This window comes from Rana temporaria, chromosome 6, assembly GCF_905171775.1.
Source record: "Rana temporaria chromosome 6, aRanTem1.1, whole genome shotgun sequence".
NCBI classification, from domain to species: Eukaryota; Metazoa; Chordata; class Amphibia; order Anura; family Ranidae; genus Rana; species Rana temporaria.
Genome location: NC_053494.1, coordinates 153,727,988 through 153,750,034, shown reverse-complemented (window position 1 = coordinate 153,750,034; position 22,047 = coordinate 153,727,988). Strand labels below are relative to the sequence as shown.

General features: G+C 43.7%; 1 protein-coding gene across 1 annotated transcript in view; it reads left to right on the top strand.

Moving 5' to 3' along the window:
- Positions 1-22,047, top strand: part of DNAJC10 (DnaJ heat shock protein family (Hsp40) member C10) — a 72,771-nt gene that overhangs the window by 16,010 nt on the left and 34,714 nt on the right. The window contains exons 7-12 of the mRNA XM_040357634.1: positions 3,340-3,433; positions 9,432-9,509; positions 13,158-13,201; positions 13,647-13,781; positions 21,635-21,724; positions 21,833-21,946. Coding sequence (XP_040213568.1) covers positions 3,340-3,433; positions 9,432-9,509; positions 13,158-13,201; positions 13,647-13,781; positions 21,635-21,724; positions 21,833-21,946 — 555 coding nt within the window. The remainder of the gene's footprint in view (positions 1-3,339; positions 3,434-9,431; positions 9,510-13,157; positions 13,202-13,646; positions 13,782-21,634; positions 21,725-21,832; positions 21,947-22,047) is intronic.

Below are 22,047 nucleotides of genomic sequence, written 5' to 3'. Positions count from 1 at the left end.
CCCCCACATAGTTAGAAATTACTCCCTAGGAGCACACACAACCCCTTGATCACTCCTAGATGTTAAGCCCCTTCCCTGCCAGTGTCATTTTATACAGTGACTGCATATTTTTTTATTTTTTTTTAGCAAAGATCACAGTGTTTGTGTCACTGGTCCCCTAAAAGTGTAACTTGGGATCGGATTTGTCCACCGCAATGTCGCAGTCCAGCTAAAAAACATTGATCGCAGCAATTACTATTAATTACTATGGCTTACTTTTTTTTACCAGAAGTCTGCACTAAGATACAAATCAGATTTATGGCATCCCTTGCAACAAAAATTTCCTTTTTTTGGTGAGATACTCACGAAGAGAAAACGAGAAAACGCGTCTAATGGGATGCAGGACCTGCCATTTTCCTCATTGGAGCCCTGGTTGACGATTGTAAAACCACTGCCATACAGATTCACTCCGCCCACACAAACTGCTATTTCTTATGATTAACAAAAGGTAGAAATCTGCAACAAAGTTTGTTAAAATATCTGCAATGTACACAGATCACCCAGAGGGGATTTTTTTCTTTTACCCTCGACAAAAGTGGAGTTGCGCTTTAAATAATACAATTTGAAAACAAGGCCAGTTTCTGTAAAGCAGAACTTTACCCATAACAACTTGATAAAAATGTTCTTTAGTAAGAAACATTGATTCAATATTAATAATTATGCTATCAAAATTAGTGTGCTGTAACTTGCCTCCAGCATCGTTCCTGTTCCTTCTTGCTGGAGGCTGCCATTTTTCTGAAGCCCTGAGCCCCCGAGCAGTAGTAAATCTTTAGGCTGGAATCAGATTAGCATCTACATTTTTAGTACAGTGCTAAAAAAGAGAGAGCCACTGAGCACATGCAGAGCTGGGTGAGACAGTGTATTACTAGATTTTAAATAGTATAGGTGCTTATTTTCAATGATTTACACAGCTATTTCTGCAAAAGGGGCCAACCTGAAGTGGTTAGCTGTCTGTGGCCCCGCTGGGGAGATTTTCTATTCACTTCCTGTTGACAGAAGACGTTGACAAGACAGAAGTGGTGAAAAATCTCTCCAATGGTAAACACATCAATAAAAGCACATTTTCTGGTAGTGTTGGAAAGGTTTAAACTTTCTTTCTGTGATTTCCCTGAGGGTGAGGAAATATCCTCATATCTGTTAGATCAGTGGGATAGGAAGTTGTTGGTAATATCTACCTAAAACAAAGTACACATTGGTGAATGTTCCTTCGTTATTTTCTCTGTATTGAAAATAAAGGGTCACATCGGTGTAAGCAGGGCAGGACTTAGGGTGGTGGGGGCCCCTGGGCTTGAGTGTTGAAGGGGCCCCCTGGAGCCGAGAATTGGGGGGGATCGAAGTTGTTGAGCGGGGGGGGGCGAATTGAAGTTGTTGAGCGGGGGGGGAGCGCATTAAAGTTGTTGAGCGGGGGGGGATTTTGCAGTTGTTGAGGGGGGGAGTGCCTCTCACCTGTGCCAACAGCCGGGGCCACAGACTGTCATTAGCCCGGCTGTCGGCTTTCTTCCCTTCAGCAGCCACAGTCCTCCACACACCGCTCCGGTTCCTCCTGCTTCCGTGCTGCCTCCTCTTGCAGTGCGGGAAAATTAACCCTTTTGCGGGACTGCGGGAAGAAGCTGTCTGTGCGGGAAAGTCACAGAATCTGTGCGTGTTGGGAGGTATGCGCAGGGCCGCCATCAGGAATTTTGGGGCCCCTTGCACAGCTTAAGGCATGGCCCCCCTGAAGCAGAGAACCTAGGGGGGGTGGGGGTGCTGCCGCCTGAAATTGAGAAGCGTGGGGGCTGCCGCAAATTGAGAAGCGGGGGGGCCTTTACAAAAAAAAGAAGAAATAAAGAAGAAAACAAATATATATAAATATATGTAGCCATCCGGGGCCCTGGGGACCTCTGGGCCTTTTAATAAAAAGAAAAAATAAACCTCTGGGCCCTTTAATAATAAAAAAAAAAAACATTTATAAAAAATACATAAAAAAAGGGAGGTTGCCAAACCCGGGGGCCCTGGGGACCTCTGGGCCTTTTAATAAAAAATAAACAAAAATAAAAAAATAAACATTTATAAAAAAAATAAAAAAAGAGGGGGTTGCCACATGGGGCCCTGGGGACCTCTGAGCCCTTTAATAAAAATATATATATATATATATATATATATATAAAAAAAAATGTAATTTTTTTAAAAAAAAAATAAAAAAGGTGGGTTGCCATCCGGGGGCCCTGGAGACCCCTGGGCCCTTTAATAATAATAATAAAAAAAAAAATATATATATATATATATATATATATATATATATATATATATATATATATATATATATATATATATATACACATATATATTATATATATATATATATATAAATAAAAAATATATAAAAAAAACATTTTTTTACAAAAAAATAAATAAAAAAAAGGGGGGTTGCCGTCCAGGGCCCTGGAGACCCCTGGGCCCTTTAATAATAATAATAAAATATATATATATATATATATATATATATATATATATATATATATATATATATTATATATATAAAAATAAAAAATATATAAAAAAAAACATTTTTTTACAAAAAATAAATAAAAAAAAGGGGGGGTTGCCGTCCGGGGCCCTGGGGGCCTCCGGGCCCCTGGGGACCTCCGGACCCCTAAAAAAAAAAAAAAAAAAAAAAAATTTTTTTTTTTTTTTTTTTTTAAAGGGGGCCCCCTATTGGGTGGGGCCCCTGGGCTTGAGCCCAGTCAAGGCCAATGGTAAGTCCGGCCCTGGGTGTAAGTGTTGCATAGAAGGAACGCAACATTTCAGTGAGAAAATGGATTATGAGGCTTCATTTCCATGGATGTTTTACAGCCACTTTTTTTAGCTTTTTTTTACAGCTTATAAACGCCTGTTCATGTTTTTTTTTTTTTTTTTAGCTGGAGCTCAAAAACGCCACGGTAGCGTTTTTGGGCATTTTTGAGCGTTTTTTAAGGTCTGGCGTTTTTACAGCTCTAGGGCTGGAGCTTCAGAAAGCGCTGGTCCTGGTTTTTTTTTTTGCAGCTTAAAAACGGCTCAGCCATCTACAGCTCAAAAAACGTCATGGTGGGCATGAGGCCATAGACTAACATAGAGAGCCGTTTTTAAGCTGCAAAAAAAGCTCAGAAAAGTGGCTGTAAAACGTCCATGGTAATGAAGCCTGATAAATAAGATGAGAGATAAGATTTCTGTATTCGGGATCTATAGAGTTTGTGTGTGTGTGTGTGTGTGTGTGTGTGTGTGTTTGTGTGTTTTTTTTTTTTTTTTCTTTATTATTTATTTTATTTATTTTTTCATTTGCAGTCTCCGGTAAAATACTTTGGTGATCGAGTAACGAATAATTTGGTTAATTTTGCAATGAATTACGTGACAAGTTCTGTGACAGAGCTGTGGGCAGGTAAGCAAATAACACCAGATTGAGTACATACCACAGAAATGGTAGCCGTTAATAATAAATCTCAGAGTAGGCTTTCTCTGCACTGCACTCCCGCTTGTGATGGCTCCAAGAAAGATCTACAGTACAAAAGAGAGAAGCGACTGCACATACGTATTCCAGTGTAGATAATAGACTTTTACCACTTCAATACCGGGCTTTAATACCCACCTCCATACCGGGCCTATTCTGGCACTTCTCTCCTACATGTACAAATCATCATTCTTTTGCTAGAAAATTACTCAGAACCCCCAAACATTATATATGTTTTTTTAGCAGACACCCTAGGGAATAAAATGGCGGTCATTGCAACTTTTTATCTTGCACAGTTTTTGCGCAATAATTTTTCAAACGTCTTTTTGTTGTAAAAAAAATGGTTTCATGAATTAAAAAATAAAACGCTAAAGTCAGCCCAGCATGTCGTGCTTTAAAATTGCGCACACTCATGGAATGGCGCCAAACTTCGTTACTTAAAAAATCTCTCTAGGCGACGCTTATTTAGAGTTACAGAGGAGGTCTAGTGCTAGAATTGTTGCACACGCTCTAACGCACGCGACGACACCTCACATGTGTGGTTTAAACAACGTGTACATACGTGGGCAGGACTTGCGTGTGCGTTCGCTTCTGAGTGCGAGCTACCGGGGACAGGGGCCATTTGCATTTTTTTTTTTTACTTATTTATTTATTTTTTACACTTTTTTTTTTTTTTTTTTTTTGTCGTTTTTATTCCTAGTACCAAGGGTGTGTGGAAGCAATCAGGAAGCAGCACAGCTGCCTGAATGCTTCTATGTGACAGGCAGGATTCTTCCTATCAGTTTTGGGACGTACAGACCTGTTGGCGAAAGGGTTAAAGCTGAAGTTTGATCTACATAGATTTATTTATTACATGCTAGTGAAATGTAATCTGTTGTATGGGCTCTACAGTATTTGACTTGTAGCTTTCACAGTGTGCAGTCAAATTATAGTAAGCAATTTCAGAACAGGAAAGGCAGCTAAAAAAAACTGTGCGAGACTATTCGGGAGGCTGGAGTGAACTATTAATTTCTTGTATCTATGCTGGAAACGTTTGGTTTACAGACCAGTTCTTTTTCTTGTATTGAGTAGTAGTACTTTTGTTTTAAGAATTTGAATTCAGCACTCTAAAAAAAATATAAAAAAAAAATGTAGGTTTACCAATCTGAAATATATATGCCTATTTACATCAGCTTTGAATTGCCTTTCCAGTCTTTTCTACTTTCTTCTTGAATTGTAGGGGGTAGGCTTGCCAAACTTGTATAACCTGTCTCCTTCCTCTTTACTAGTACAGCCTTCTAAAGTTTTTGTAATGCCCAAAAGGGAAATATGTGAATTTTGGAATGCTGCATCTATGCCCTAGGCATATCACAGGACAATTTACACAATCTTAACATTTTTTTTTCACAAGTAACAAATAAAACAAGATAAATGATGAATCCTAGTGGGGTTTTTTGCCCTGTTTTTAAGTATACATTTTTCTGAATGATAGGTTCATGGCATTCATAATGTATTATGACACCCTTCACTTATTTCAGTTTTGTTATGTTGCAGCCTGATTCTCCAGACGTTGAAATTCATTTTTTTTCTTCTCATCAATCTACACTCGGTACCCCATAATGACAAAGTGAAAACAGAATTTTAGAAATGTCTGAGTTTATTAAAAAGTAAAAATTGAAAAAAACTATTGGTATAAGTATTTAGACCCTTTACAACGCTTACAATTTTGCTCAGGTGCCTCCCATTTCTCTTGATCATTGCTGAGATGTTTCTACACCTTGATTGGAATCCACCTGTGATAAATAAAATTGATTGGACATGATTTGGAAAGGCACACTCCTCTCTATAACCCAGTGGTCACTCTGACTGAGCTCCAGAGATCCTGTGTGGAGATGGGACAAAGTTCAAGGACAATCATCACTGTAGCCCTCCACCGATCTGGGCTTATGTCAGAGTGGCTAGACTAAAGCCCCTCCTCCTCTGGAGTTCGAAAAAAAGCACCTGATTCTCCGGTCTGATGAAACCAAGATTGAACTGTTTGGCTTCAATTTAAAATTTTATGTCTGGGAGGAAACCAGGCACCTCTCATCCCAACAGTGAAACATGGTGGTGAACAGCATCATGCTGTGGTAGCATTTTTTCAGCAGCAGGGGCTGGGAGACTGGTAAGGGTTGAGGGGAAGCTGAATGGAGCAAAGTACAGAGATATCCTCAATGAAAACCTGTGCCATAGCGCTCAGGACCTCAGACTGGGCCGAAGGTCCACCTTCCAACATGGCAACAATCCTAAGCCACTCCTGTGTTATCTTGGCTGTGTGCTTAGGGACAATTCTGTGAATGTTCTAGAGTTGCCCAGCCAGAACCCTGATTTGAACCATATTAGAACATCTCTGGAGCGACCTGAAAATGGCTGTCCACCAAAGGTCCTCATCCAACCTGACTGAGCTTGAAAGGATTTGCAAATAAGAATGGCAGAAAATCCCCCAATCCAGATGTGCCAAGATTGTCGTGTCAGTCTCAAAAAGATTTAAGACTGTAATTGTTGCTCAAGGTCCAAAATGCTGAGTAAAGGGTCTGAAGTACATGTGATATTTCAGTTTCTACTTTTTAATAAATTCAGACCTTTCTAAAATTCTGTTTTCACTTTGTTATTATGGGGTACTGAGTGTAGAGTAGCCTCCTTGGCGGTATGATTATGTCAGATTTTTGAATCTCAAAGCAGGTACTCTGGTTACAAACAAGATAGGGACTGTAGGTTTGTTCTTAAAGCGGTGGTTCACCCTGCTGAACAACATTTCAGCATACAATTCGGCATCGTAGCGCGAGCTACAGTATGCCGGTCTTACATTTTTTATCCCCGTACTCACTGTTTAATCGTACCTAGACGATTCCGTCTGCCGAGGGGAATGGGCGTTCCTAGCAAGAGGGAGGGTGATTGACGGCCGACTCTGGCACGTCACGCTCCCCGAAGACAGCCGGAGTAGGTCTCGGCTCTTCACGGCGCCTGCGCACAGGCTATGCGCAGGCGCCGTGAAGAGCCAAGCCTATTTCGGCTATTTCCGGAGAAGCGTGGCGCGCCAGAGCCGGCCGTCAATCACTTTCCGTCTGGATTGGAACGCCCATTCCCCGTGGGCAGTCGGAATCGTCTAGGTAGGATTAAACAGTGAGTACGGGATAAAAAATGCAAGACCGGCATACTGTAGCTCGCGCTACGATGCCGAATTTTATGCTAGAATAAAAAAAAAAAAAATTTTTTTTTTTAATAGGGTGAACCCCCGCTTTAAGTTGAATCTGTTTGTAAAACGGAACAGGTACATTTTTGTGTAGTTCCAGCCCAAAAACAAATCTATTAAGCTTTTTGGATAGCATAGGGAAGGGCCATCACCCATGTAACATGTGTTTTGCTGTCTGTGCCCCTGTTCTGAAGATTTCACCTCACTTTCTGTCCCAATGACAATTGGATTTTGGGGAAACAAGGATTGGTGATAACGCATCAGTGGAGACATCTTTTTCCCATAATAACTCTTAAAGGAGTCAATTTCCCTTCCTAGGGGTATATTTCCTCTCACTTCCTGTTGTCTCCCTCTGTAAGTAGGAGTCGTTTATAAGTCGGATGTTTGTAAGTAGGGGACCGCCTGTACATTGTTTTGCATAGAAATTTTGTGTTATATATTGTAGGCCTGTAATTCTTGGTAATAACACACTTAAATCTGTACAAACAAGAGTCTAGTAGACATCCCAGGTATGGCGAAGTTTGAAACACAAAATCATAAATTATAATATAAATAACTGTAAATATAAAAAAAATTCTAATATTTCCCCACAAATCGCTATCGCTCAATTCTGCAAGTGTCCTAATTTACTATCTCTGTTTTCTAACTGGTCTAAAACCACTTTTGACATAAAGGGACACTTTTTGTTGCCATGGACAATCTCAAGTTTCCAGGCAGAAAGAACAGTATGTGTTTGTATATATATGTGTGTGTGTGTGTGTGTGTGTGTGTGTAAAATATATATATTTTGTGCAGGCAGGGCACTGGACATTAGGGGCAAAAGGGGAGGTGAAATGATTTGATACAGTAATGTAATCGTACAGATTACAGTGTACTGTATGTTTTTTGAATTTGCTGCCAGGCTCCGCCCCCATGCGTTGCGACGCTCAAAGGGAATGGAGCCCGGAACACAGAGCACATTGGGCGGATGATCCAGCGGGGGGCCATCGCAGGATCCTAGTGTAAGGTAAGTACACAAGTCTGCAATGCAATCCCGAGTGTGGCTCAGGGTTCACGGTAATGATACTGAAATATAACCCCGAGCCACATTCAGGAATACCACCAGGAGGGTAAATGTGAATTTTTTTTTAAACAACTGTAGTATCAGGCTGCAACAGAACATTGAAAAAAAAGTGAAGGGTGTCTGAATACTTTATGAATGCAATATGTGTAACTTTTATATGTGATGTGCATTTTAGATGGTTGTATGAGGGACATTTCTTTCTTAAAAATTGTTTTTTTTTTTTTTTAATCCTTTCGCTTCAGTTTACATCAGTTTGTGCATGTGTTTTCAGTACAGTTTACTTCAGTATATCTGTTTTTTTTTTTGTTTTTTTTAACATCCTTCATATTTTTTTTTTTTTTGGGGGGGAAATTAATTATAAGTTGATAAAAGTAAACAGATTTTGTGTTTCTTGCCTAAAAATGGACTGACATGAATAGGCAACATTGGTTTTATGCTTGCAAAAAAAAAAAAAAAAAAAGTTGCAAGGTTTTTTTTTTTTTTCGTGGACAGAAACTGACTCGGATGTAAGCAGACATATGTTTTATCTATATCCGTCTGCCCATAGACATTGTGGTTCAGTCTGGATCTGTCTGAAAAAAGTGACAGATCCCGACTGCATGTTCTTATGAAACTGTCCTATCTAGCTTAGCCTAGCTCAGTTCATATGAGTCCAGTAAACAAAAAAGCATCCAGGAGGCTGGTACTTTAATGCTCATACAAAGTAGTGAGAGGACAAACATTTGGAGAGCTGATTGGTTACAGAAGAAGACCATGCAGTAATGGAAGGAGCACAAGCCCAACGAAGTCCAATTGTATTTATTCATACAAAAAAAAACAGCCAATGCATTTCCGGGGGGTCCAAAAAAAACTCCTGCTTCATCAGGGCAGTTAAGATAAGTAAGGAATCTATTTCTGGATCAAAAGAGTTACTGGCTAGCAGTATCTGTATGAGCAATCAAGAGGCGATTCAGTTCACATGTGCCGCGCTATATAAGTTTTTCATTCATTCATTCATCCATCTCGATTACTCATGCAGATACTTCTGGCTAGTAACTTTTGATCCAGCAATTGGCTTCCCTCCACAGATTCACACAGGAAAGATTGTCTTAATTGGCGCTCTCATGAAGATGGAGTTTTTTTTTCTGACCTGCAAAACATGGTGGATGTTTTTAGTACCGTATGAACTGATTTCCTTTTGTTCTGACAATCCTTCCATTAGTGCATGTTTTTCTTCTAGTTCAGATGAGTGGCAGCCCTTGCTGCCCCTCTAAAAAGCAATCTGTGATGGATTGCTTTTCAGAGGGTGGCTAAGAGGTGATATTTTGCTTCTTTACTGTTTTAACCCTCAAAAGCTCACACCACAACCATGTGTATTGATGCAGTTGCTGTGCAGTCCCATTTGCTTGAACAGGGTGTGTAATTTTTGCCATTCTTTATGTAAAGCTTTGTCTGGCTGCCTTTGCAGCTTAACAGGGGTGGTCAAGCTGAGACTCAACTGCTTATTTTTACCCTCTACCTGTGTGAACAAGCCATAATATTCCAGAGATTTGCATAACAATCTATCTTGCTTATTTGTTAGAAACGCTTTGCATTAAACAATTTTCATTTTAAATTGGTTACAGTCCAAGTGCATTTTAATTTACATTAGTGAACACTTTCTTTTATTTCTGTAGGAAACTTCAGAAGCTCAATTGAAAACTCGTTTGCCTCAGGTGTTGGTTGGCTCATTACGTTCTGTGCTGACAGTGAAGGTAATCTTATCTGCTGCATTCTCTGGGATGTAGCAATAGGCTTGTGTTTCTAAACCGGTAACACTTGATATCATTGCACTTTGTTTGCCTTGCTCAGGACCAGTGGTTTTCATGACACACTACAGTTCAACTGAAAGTATTTCATTTGCTGATAACAGTTTTCACAATTAACGTAATGCTGATTAACCAAAGTTTATAAAATATGGATGCTGCCACAGTTTACACTCCATTTAAAACTTCTAGTCGCCTGGCTTTTATTCTAACCCAGTATCTTTAAAACTTTGTGTTAATGACGTGAACAAGTAAGCAGAGCAGGATTTTGGTCTTCAGTGTGATTTCACTTCTGCTCGCTCTTTTTTTCGATACAGGTTTCCTAAAAACTAAACTTCAGGAAAACCTCACAATATGTTGAAATGCATAGATGTTTAACCTCATGCTTGCCAAAGAATTGGTAGTTCAGCTCAGGTTTCCAGTGTCCCATGCTAGGCAGCATAGTCAGGCCCAGTTGAGCTTTGTAATCTGACCCTTGGCCCACCCCAACTGCTGATTGGAAAATAAAGGAGCAAAAGCACACTCATGAGGTCACCTCCCTGCTCTATGTTCCTGTCAATAAGCACTGCAAAATGCAGCAGAGCTTAATGGGCATATAGTGCTGCCCCTCCTGCTATCAGGAGGCTGTTATTAAAATGGAGCTTTACCTATTCAACATAATGACACTAAACTCTAATAAAAAACATATTATATAAATTTGTTTTCAGCCACCAAATCTCCAAACAAATGTTTAATGCTGTGATCTGTCCTCCTGTTCAAGGGTGACATGCATTCTCCATGATCCCACTGTAGGCAGGAATGTAGCCACCCTCTCTCGCTCACTCTTCAGGTGGACTAGGAACTATGGGATGTGTAGTGCGCATAGAATAGTTCATATGAGCGTAACTAACATACACTGCTTGCTCCGAACACAAGGGAGGGGGAAAAGAAGTCAGAGGGCGTTACAAAGAGGAGAAAAACACTGTGAAACAATTTAATGAAAAATAGATCATGAAGCCATACAAAATTAGTATGTGTATTATTTTTTTAAGAATGGGGATGTCGTTCACTTTAAGGCTACTGAATCTTGTTATGTGATTGTGTAAACCCATTTTTGTGTAAAAAAAAAAAAAAGGCCTACCCTTGTATTGTATTATAGATAGTAGTGCAATCTCGTAAAGATAGTGGTGTTGTAGGTATGAATGGCTCTAGTGTTCATTTGAAAAGTTGTTCTAAATGGGATACCAAGAGACAAAAAAATAGAAACAAAATTAAACTTAAAACATTGCTTTCTTCCTTTTAGTTTTCTCTTAGCGGTTTTCTTTACATCAGCTTCTTTAGAACAGAGCTAGTCACAACTGCCTCAGCCAATTCTTCTATGGTAACATCTGAGATGAACGGTGAAACCTTCCAGTAAAAGGAGAACGGCACACAAGAGTATACTGTCTCCAAACAATTATATTGTCATTTTGATTGATAGGAAAGCATTTTCTCCACGATCATATGATTAGTCAGCAATATACAATATTATGAAAACCCCTCTTTTATAGGGCTGGTCTCACAAACATGGGACCCATGGTTCATGTAATGTGCCTGGTGAAGATAATGCAGGTATAGACAAAGGTGATTGTCCTCACATTGTGAGAAGACTCTCACGGGTAAATAAATAATAATTTCCATGAAGTTAAAAAAGGGGCGAATAGTCATCCTTGGTCCAGCTGATCTCATTAAGCTCTAGATCAGTGGTTCTCAACCTGGGGGTCGGGACCCCCTCGGGGGTCAAATGATGATTTGCCAGGGGTCACCAAATCCTGGGCTGTTCCTGAAGCCCGCACCCCTCTCCCAGCCTTTTTGCGGCTGCCCAGCTGGGCTGTTCCTGGAGCCCACTTAGCCTCTTTGCAGCCGCCCATTCAGTTCATGGCATGGCTGGGGGGCAGAGACTAGAGGTGCACTGACTGGTGAGGATTGTGAGGTGGGAGGGGCTGGAGGAGACCCCATCTTCTGATTTCTGCATAGGTGTCACTGCTACGAGAAACCACAAGGTCGGACACAGTGAGTAACACTACCTGCGATTCTAGTTGCCATTAAAAGGCCCCACTACAGTTCTCGGATCAGCAGATGACCATGATCGAAAGCACCTAAGAGTGATCAGAACAACCCCCAAGCATTGCCACTCATCCCATCCCCCCCCCCCCCCAAGGAGTAAAAAAATGAATAAAAATTGAGAATACATGGAAGGGAGAGGAAAAAAGAAAAAGGGAGAGAAAGAATAAGAGAAAAAAAAAAGATGGCTAGAGAGAGATGGGGAAAGACAAGAAATTTGGATAGCGAGAGATAAAAGGGAAAGAAAGGAGAACAAAGAGATAGACTGGTACATCCTAAAATGTACCATATGAAGTTTTAATACTGTACGAGTAGAGGGGCTCAGGACCGCTAAATTTCCGTGGGTAAGGGGCGCAAATTACTTGTCTTGCCTTGGGCGCTGACAACCCAGGCTACGAAAATATTTTTATTGTTAGGGGTCCCCACAACTTGGGAAATTTTTATCAAGGGGTCACGGAACTAAAAGGTTGAGAATCCCTGCTCTAGATTTTATGCAGGAGCAATCAAGTGCGGTGGTAACATGCTTACAAGCTGGCTAAGCTAAATCCCTGAAAATATGTCCTTGTAAGAAAACATGAACTGTAAAAACTGTAACTGATCATATCTTTTGTTAAAAATGCTAGTTGTTTGAATATTTTTCTTATAAAAGGTTTCAATATTTCAAATGACTAATGTGGAGCAAGTGTGTAAAAAGACATATTTGAACTTCTGCTGCATGCGTGTTTGTCATTTTGGAGATGCAAGCAACGAACATTTATAAGAGGAGATCAGAAATGCCAGCTTCTGGACAGTGAAGGAGCAGCAGCAGACTGATGAGGTCATCCCTCTATGCTCTGCACCTGTCAGTTTGTTTTTTGTCAGCATAGTTGGATGGGGCACACTCCTTTATACTCGCTTCCATCCCTGTAGGACTGCTTTACACCATTTCAGTTGGGTTGCATGGATTAGCATGGGCTTTCAGCACAAGGGCACTGCGGACATTGAGGGAGATTTGCTAAAACTGGTGTACTCAGAATCGGGTGCAGCTCTGCATGGTAGCCAATTGGCTTCTAACTTCAGCTTGTTTAAGCTTTGACAAAAAAAAACTGAAAATGGTTGGTTTCTATGCTGAGCTGCACCAGACTTTGCACGCTCCAGTTTTAATAAATCTCCCCCATTGTTTACATCATAATGATACATTGTGCAGCATGTCTGAAGTGCAAGTGGCTGTACTGCAAAGATTTGTGTGGAGTATCATTTTTGATACTTTAATAAAGTGAAAAAGTAGTAGTGATAGGAATGTATTGCACCACCCCTCAGCCACCCCATGCAACGTATACCAGCACACAAAAGTAACCATTGACACTTGAGCAAGAAGTGAGCTGAAAACCAGACCTAGATGTCATCTGAGCAATAGGTGTGTGAAAATCCTCCAGTGGGAGTTTGTTTTTTTATGGCTGGGCCTTGCATACATCTTATTTTTCATAACTGTTATGCAACTCCTGTTTTATTTACACTTTTTTTTATTTATTTCAGATTGCCTATCTTCACAAACACGTCTTAAGCTTGCAGGAATGCTTGTAAGTATTTAATTTAGTGGTATTTATGCTGTATGATGCTTACATCTGTTTTGCTTAAAAAACCTTAAGCTGTGGCCATACATTGCTCCATTTTGTTATATTTAGCCAGTGGGCTTAGTAAAAAAAACAAAAAACCTCCTTACTGTGTCACTGTATTCTGACAGCAGACTCCAGTTAGCTGGACTCCTCTGCTGTCAGAATACACTGATCAGTGTGGGAGCCTATTGGCTGCAGCACTCATCTAACTAAAAATCCCCAGCAAGCCCCTTCATCAGTAGACTGACTGCTCTTGAATAGGACTGGCCATCGATGGATCAAAAAAAGGCAGAATCTTACTCCATCTTTGGCCTGCTTTAGAATAATTTATTTCATGATTTTGTGCTATTTTTTATCATATGATTTTATGTGATTAATTAGACTTGCTTGTTTTCTTCCCTTTATTTAGGATGGACTGGTCAGTGTGGGATGGATGGATTGTTCTATTCAAGCCGATCTCTGTGAAAATTTAGAAATCTCTTCTAGCACTACAGCTTATTTTCCTCCCGGAGTCGCTCTAGCAAACAAACATAAAGACGTTTTGGTAATGCTTATTTTGCACCATTTCTCCTGTGTACTACTGAGGTGTGTTTTACTATAATATACTTCTGATAGATGGGAGTCCATGGGGTTGTGAAGATATAAATACTTAACCACTTAACGCCCGCCGCACGCCTATTTACGTCCACAGAATGGCACGTACAGGCAGATGGGCGTATATATACGTCCCTGCCTTCTAGCGGGTCGGGGGTCCGATCGGGTCCCCCCCCCCCCCGCTGCGTGCTTGGGCTTACCTCGGGGAGCGATCCGGGACGACGGCGCGGCTATTCGTTTATAGCCGCCCCGTCACGATCGCTCGCCGGAGCTGAAGAACGGATAGAGCCGTATGTAAACACGGCTTCCCCGTGCTTCACTGTGGCGGCTGCATCGATCGAGTGATCCCTTTTATAGGGAGACTCGATCGATGACGTCAGTCCTACAGCCACACCCCCTTACAGTTGTAAACACACACTAGGTGAACCCTAACTCCTACAGCTCCCCCTGTGGTTAACTCCCAAACTGCAACTGTCATTTTCACAATAAACAATGCAATTTAAATGCATTTTTTGCTGTGAAAATGACAATGGTCCCAAAAATGTGTCAAAATTGTCCGAAGAGTCCGCCATAATGTCACAGTCACGAAAAAAAACGCTGATCGCCGCCATTAGTAGTAAAAAACAAATAATGAATAAAAATGCAATAATACTATCCCCTATTTTGTAAACTCTATAAAATTTGCACAAACCAATCGATAAACACTTATTGCAATTTTTTTTACCAAAAATGGGTAGAAGAATACGTATCAGCCTAAACTGAGGAAAAAAAATATTTTTATATATGTTTTTGGGGGATATTTATTATAGCAAAAAGTAAAAAATATTGATTTTTTTTCAAAATTGTCGCTCTATTTTTGTTTATAGCGCAAAAAATAAAAACCGCAGAGGTGATCAAATACCACCAAAAGAAAGCTCTATTTGTGGGGAAAAAAGGACACCAATTTTGTTTGGGAGCCACGTCGCACGATCCGCGCAATTGTCTGTTAAAGCGACGCAGTGCCGAATCGCAAAACCTGGCCTGGGCATTTAGGAACAAAATGGTCCGGGGCTTAAGTGGTTAAAGAGTGCAGCAGAATAGGGGTTACGTGTTGGGGATGTGAAGGGTAAATGTTGAGGGCTTGATTTTGAGGTAAGAATAAGTGTTAGAGTTGTGGAGTAGCAGTCAATTAACAGTTTATAGATTACCTATTGGGGATGTTAAAGAATATTTAAACCCAGGAGAAAAAGTCTAATATATTGCAGCTTGCCTATCCTTAAAGGGGATGTAAAGGAAAAAAAAAAAAAATTATCTTCCGTTCATGGACGGACACAGCAGCCTTTGACCTTAGGGTTATGCACCTTCCAGGAAAGTTAGGCAGAAAAAAAGCATTTTAAGTGTTAACACTTTCCTCAGTACAGCTCCTCCCAGGGGGCATGGTCCCCCGGGTATAACCCACACTCTGCCACTGCCTTTTTTTTTTTTCGCTTTTATTTGTTTTGTTCCTGCATTTTTGAATCCTGAGATTCTTCTATCAACTGCCGACTGGGTGACAGGCTGGGTCTTGACTCTTGTAGTCCCCCCATGTTCGGCCATCGAGCGTGTGCCGGCCCTCAGCTTAGCTCTGGGTCGTCCACGACAGGCCCCATTGCTCCAGGGGTGGCCGGGGAACTACATGTTCCAGGGCACACATATGACCGGTCTCTATGGCCTTGTCACAGTGTGTCTGGCCGACAGCCATGCCGTTTAGCGGACGTTGGTTCTGTCCGGGATGCCTCCAGCCGGTGGTCGCAGGACGGGTAAGTAGTGGCCCCTTGCCCTGGTAAGGTAGTATGGCTGGTGCTTCCCTGGGGAGGTCGACTGAGGGTCCGCCCTGCTTTCCTCTCCCTTTTTCCCCATACTGGGTGGCGGCTGTGAGGGGGAGGCCTCCTGGGGTTTTATCGCAACCGGGAACCGTGTGTTGCAGGGTGCTGTGATTTTTTTACGTTTGGGGGTGCTGCTGTGTGTGCTGGCCGTGTGTTGTGTCACTGTATTTTTAAACTGCGTTTGGCCGCCATTTTGCCGCGGACGTGGTTTACATGGTCGGCGGCCATTTTCTTGTAGCCCGCATGGTGCTTTTTACCTCAGACGACGGCCATCTTGGAAAAGTCTTGGCCTCTAGTGCCTGAAATAGCGCTGCTAAAGCCCGTGAATCATCCCTGAGGGACAGACGCAGCGCAGCCAGCACTTCTCAGCGTTTTCAGCTCACACTGCAACCGGGTGGGGTGGTGAGTTCCCTGGGGGCCCCTGCCTTCTGTTTTTTTCACAACCGGGAGGTGACCGGTGGGTTCTGCTTTGCAGTACTAGGGTGGCACAGCGGTGGGGCATCATGGAGCCTGAACCAGGAGCTTCTGCCCCAGCAATGCCTGAGTTAACCCTTAGTGCCCCTGCCGCATCTGTTAAGGCAATGACGGCTGTCCTTGAGGCGTTTCTCGCCAGGATTGAAGCGACAAGTGGCCAGAAGGGGGGTAAAAAGTGCCCCCTCCCTGAGCCTGCTTCTGGGGATGTCTCTGACACAGGATCATACCCTGCTATTACTTCTGGCTCTGGTTCTGTCATGTCAGATGATGCGGGCTGAACCCACGCGGACAGCGAGGATGACTCTGCTTCAGGGTCGGTGAATGATAAGGAATTTGTTGGAGCTCTTATTTCTGCGGTGCGTGATACTCAGAAACTTGAGGATTTGGCATCGGATGTGCCGGTCACTTTTGGGTTCCGCAAGCCCCCCTGCACTGCAAAAGTGTTTCCTTGTATTCCATATTTGGACAAATTGTTATACAAGGAATGGGATACGCCGCAGAAAGTTTTTGCTGTTCCAAAATACTTTGCGACCTGTTATCCTTTTGAGGAGGACTTTTTAAAAAAGTGGGTCTCTCCTCCATCAGTGGACCCTCCCGTGTCCAGATTGAGCAAAGCCACCACATTGCAGGTGGAAGGGGCTCCTGCCTTTAAGGACCCGGCAGACAGGAAAGTGGAGGCTGTGGCCCGCTCCATGTTCACAGTAGTGGGTTCGGCAGTAAGACTGGTTTTGGCCAGGACTCTGGTGTCGCAGACACTGACCGAATGGGCAACGTTTTTGCTACAGGAGCTGGAGGCGCAGGATGCTTCAGAGACCTGTAAGGACCTGGCTGAACAGTTGGTTCAGGGTCTAAAGTTTGTCTGTGAGTCGGCCCTGGATACGCTCCCCTTGCTTTCCAGGGCCTCCACCTACGCGGTGGTACTACGCCGCCTTGTGTGGCTGAAGTGCTGGTCTGCGGACCAGTCCTCCAAGAAGGCCTTGGTGGATTTACCCTTTAAGGGTGAACGGCTTTTTGGGGCGTCCCTGGATGACATCCTAAAGAATGCCACAGGTGGTAAGAGCACACTGCTCCCACAGTCTGGGAAGGGCAAGGAGCCTCACCGTAAGCAAGGGCCCTCTTTTACTACCCCCAAGTGTTTTTTTTTTTTGTCCGCCCAGTGCGGCAGGAAAAAGTTTTCAAGGTGCTAAGACCCCCGCTGCAGGGCAGAAGCGCACCTGGTACCGCAAGCCTAACAAGCCTGCTTCCGCATGAAGGTCTTCCCCCGCCCGTGTCTCGGGTGGGGGGGGCGGCTTCGCGATTTCACGGCTCGGTGAAGGTCTCTTCTCTCCGACCGTTGGGTTTGCGAAGTAGTTTCCTCAAGGTACAAGATAGTTTCTCTCTTGTCCACCAAACAGATTTTTTCCTTCCAACCTCCAGCTTCCTCCGGATCGCCGGAAGGATCTGTCAGGGGCTGTCCAGGATCTACTGGGCAGGGGAGTGATACTGCCAGTTCCCTCGATGGAACGGTTTCAGGGGTTTTACTCCAATCTGTTTGTAGTCCCCAAGAAGGAAGGGGTCCGTCCAATCCTGGACCTCAAGGCCCTCAATTGTTTTGTCAAAGTGCAAAAATTCAGGATGGAGTCGATTCGCTCGGTAATAGCAGCGCTCCATCAGGGGGACTTTGTGGCGTCCTTGGATATCATGGAAGCGTACCTGCATGTTCCCTAATGCACAAAGCACCAGAGGTTTCTGCGCTTTGCGATCGGGGAGGACCATTTTCAATTTGTGGCCCTCCTATTCGGCCTGGCATCGTTACCACGGGTTTTCACCAAGGTGCTCGCCCCGATACTAGCCCCGCTGAGGCAGCGAGGGATCACTATCGTGGGATATCTGGATGACCTTCTCCTGAGAGCTTCCTCAAGCTCAGAATTAGAAGAGGACGTGTCTATCACGCATCAGACTCTCCACGAGTTTGGCTGGCTTCTGAATATCCAGAAGTTGGTGTTAGTTCCGTCTCTGCAGCTGGAATACCTGGGGCTAGTCCTGGATTCCGCGGAGGCGAGAGTTTTTCTTCCAACAGAGAAACTTCAAACACTGCAATCAGCGGTGCAGCAGTTGTCGACCCAGAAGTGGTTATCTATTCGATTCTGCATAAGGGTTCTGGGTCTGATGGTGGCCTCTTTCGAGGCAGTTCCGTATGCCCAATTCCACACCCCGGTTCTACAGAAGGAAATTCTGTCACGTTGGGACAAGCTCCCATCATCTCTGGATTACCAGATTCAGTTGAGTCCTCTGGTCAAGTATTTCCTGGTGTGGTGGCTGACGTCTCCGGTGCTTCGGCCTGGGAAGTAGTTTCTGCCGTGCCATTGGACAGTGGTCGCGACGGATGCCAGCCTCTCCGGTTGGGGGGGCGTTTGGGGCACCCAGTCAGCCCAGGGGCGCTGGACTCAGGAGGAGTCCCGCCTGCCAATCAATGTACTGGAGCTCCGAGCAATCAAGCTGTGCCTTGCCAGGTGGTCCCTGGATCTGCAGGGCCGACCGGTCAGGATCCAGTCAGACAACGCCACGGCCGTGGCGTACGTCAATCATCAGGGAAGCACACGGAGCCCAGCTGCAGGAACTGAGGTCGGGCACATCCTTCGGTGGACCGAAAGGTCAGTTCCGGCTCTGTCGGCCGTGTACATTCCGGGAGTACAGAATTGGCAGGCCGACTGCCTAAGTCGCCAAACAATGGACCAGGGAGAGTGGTCGCTCCACCCGGAGGTGTTTCAGAGTCTGTGCCAAAAATGGGGCACTTCAGACGTGGACCTTCTAGCGTCCCGTCTCAATCAGAAGGTGCCACGGTTCGTGGCCAGGTCGAATGACCCGTGGGCGGGCGCGTTGGAGGCACCTTGGGGTCACTATCGCCTAATTTACGCCTTCCCTCCTCTGAAGCTTCTTCCTCGCCTGCTGCGCAGAGTGGAAGCCGAAGGGATTCCAACAATCCTGATTGCCCCAGATTGGCCGCGCCGCTCCTGGTACGCGGACCTGGGGCGTCTGGTGGCAGACGCCCCCTGACGTCTACCTTTGAGAGAAGATCTTCTGTCGCAGGGTCCGATCTTCCACCCTGCTTTGCAGTCGCTGGCTTTAACGGCGTGGCTGTTGAGAGCCAGGTGCTGAAGGACCGGGGCCTATCAGGCTCGGTGGTTTCTACCATGCTGCGTGCACGGAAGTCTACTTCAAGGAAGATTTACCATCGTACGTGGAAGGCCTACATCTCTATGTGTGAGGAGATGAGATGACACCCCCGTACATACGTGGTGTCCCGGATTCTGCTGTTCTTACAGCGGGGAGTGGACCAGGCTCTCGCCTTAAGTGCGGTTAAGAGTCAGATTTCGGCTCTAGCTTTTTACTTTCAGCGACCCTTGGCAGCGCACTCCTTGGTGCGTACGTTTGTGCAGGGGGTCCGGCATGTGGCCCCTCCTGTGCGCCCTCCACTGCCCCAATAGGACTTGAATTTAGTCCTGTCGGTGCTTCAAGACGCTCCCTTTGAGGACGTTCGAAAGATCCCTTTGTTGACTCTGTCACAGAAAGTGTTTTTTCTGGTGGCAATTACATCGATCAGATGGGTGTCTGAACTGGCGGCCTTGTCCTGCAAGGCTCCTTACTTGGTCATCCATGAGGATAAGGTGGTGCTGCGGCCGCAGCCGTATTTTCTCCCGAAGGTTGTTTTGGCTTTTCACATTGAGGACATTGTGTTACCATCCTTATGTCCTCGGCCGAAAAACCCGAAGGGGACCACTTTACATTCTCTGGATGCGGTTCGGGCCCTACGTGTGTACTTATCTGCTACGGCTCCGTTCCGGAAGTCGGACTCGCTGTTCGTGTCGGTGAACGGTCCTAAAAAAAGGTCTGGCGGTCTCGTCGGCCACCATTTCTAGGTGGATCAGACAGGTTGTGCTTCAGGACTATGCCCTGAAGGGGCGGGCGCCTCCCTTTCAGGTTACGGCGCATTCGACCAGGGCGATCGGTGCCTATTGGGCTTTCCGTCATCAAGCCTCTGTGTTTCAGGTGTGTAAGGCAGCGACCTGGTCGTCAATCCACACCTTCTCAAAATTTTACAAGGTGGATGTGAGTGCATCTTCGGATCCCTCTTTCGGCCACAAGGTGTTACAGGCGGCAGTTTAAGGTTGGAGTTCCTCCGTTGAGTAACTCCGGTTTTGTTTGGGGTGTAGCTTGGTTTGCTGTGTTTTCCCTCCCTCGAATTTTGACACTGATTGGGGACGTCCCCAAGGTCAAAGGCTGCTGTGTCCGTCCATTAACGGAAGAGAAAATAGGATTTTTGTACTCACCGTAAAATCAATTTCTCTGAGTTCATGGACGGACACAGCACCCACCCATCCTTTGTTTGTACTGCTTGTTACGAACTGGAGCTGCTGAGGCAGAGTGTGGGTTCTACCCGGGGGACCACACCCCCCTGGGAGGAGCTGTACTGAGGAAAGTGTTGTTAACACTTAAAGTGCTTTTTTCTGCCTAACTCTCCTGGAAGGTAGGTGCATAACCCGAAGGTCAAAGGCTGCTGTGTCTGTCCATGAACTCAGAGAAATGGATTTTACGGTGAGTACAAAAATCCTATTTTTCCCTAAATGGTTTCCTTTACCTTAGTGCAGTCATCCTTCATATACCTCATCCTTCAATTTTGCTTTTAAATGTCCTTATTTCTTCTGAGAAATTCTCACTTCCTGTTCTTCTGTCTGTAACTCACCACCGTAATGCAAGACTTTCTTCCTGGTGTGGAGAAACCCTCTTGAGGGGGCGAGCAGGAGTGTCAGGATGCCCACTAACGCACATCTCCTTTCTCTATCTGCAAAGTAGAGAGTGTCCTGACCCTCCTGCTCGCCCCCTCCCCCCTCAAGAGGCTTTCTCCACACCAGGAAGAAAGCCTTGCATAACGGCGATGAGTTACAGACAGAAGAACAGGAAGTGAGCATTTCTCAGAAGAAATTAGGACATTTAAAAGCAAAATTGAAGGATGAGGTAAGCACTAAGGTAAAGGAAGCTATTTAGGGGGGAAAAATCCTTTACAACCCCTTTAAATGTGGAAGCTACATTCTTCATTTTTTTTTTTTTTTGCCAGGTGTATCCCATTGGGGAGATTCATCAGAACTATTGTCCCCATTGAAATATTTCCCCACTATTATTTTTCTGGGGACAACCTAAAAGTTTGCATTTTCTTTCACTTTCAATGTTAATGGTAAAAAGGACAAATTGGTTGAATCTCCCTAACAAAGGGTGTCTAATCCATCTCCATCCTGTCCAAAAATATATATATATATATATATATATATATATATATATATATATATATATATATATATATATATATATATATATATATATATATATATATATATATATATATATATATATATATATATATATATATATATATATATATATACCTTTAGTTATAGTACTTATGCTTTAAGATCTTTTCACATTTTTAATTTTTTTTTTCTTATTTTAGTTTTTCAGTTCATTAGATGCAAAAGATATCTACATGGAGATGATGGAACACCTTCCTGACCTAGAAATGCTTTCTCCAGATTCTTTAAAGGTAAACCGAGGCTGGGTACCAACACTGGAAGGTTGTTTTTTTTTTTTTTTTTTGTCTTGGTATTTACCGAATTGTGATAAGAGCTTACATTATCCCCTTTTTCTTAAGGACAGGTTAATCTATCACCGTTGGCTTGTGTTCTTTAGCTATGGAATAGATGAACAGTTCTACCAGCCCGAGTTTAAAAAGCTGCCCAATTTACTGCGTGGTGACGATGTTCAGGTAAATAATACACAAGACTGCATTCATTTAACATATTTGTCAATCAAGGTATGTTCATAAACACTGATTGCAACAGCAACTATGAGCTTGATATACATTTT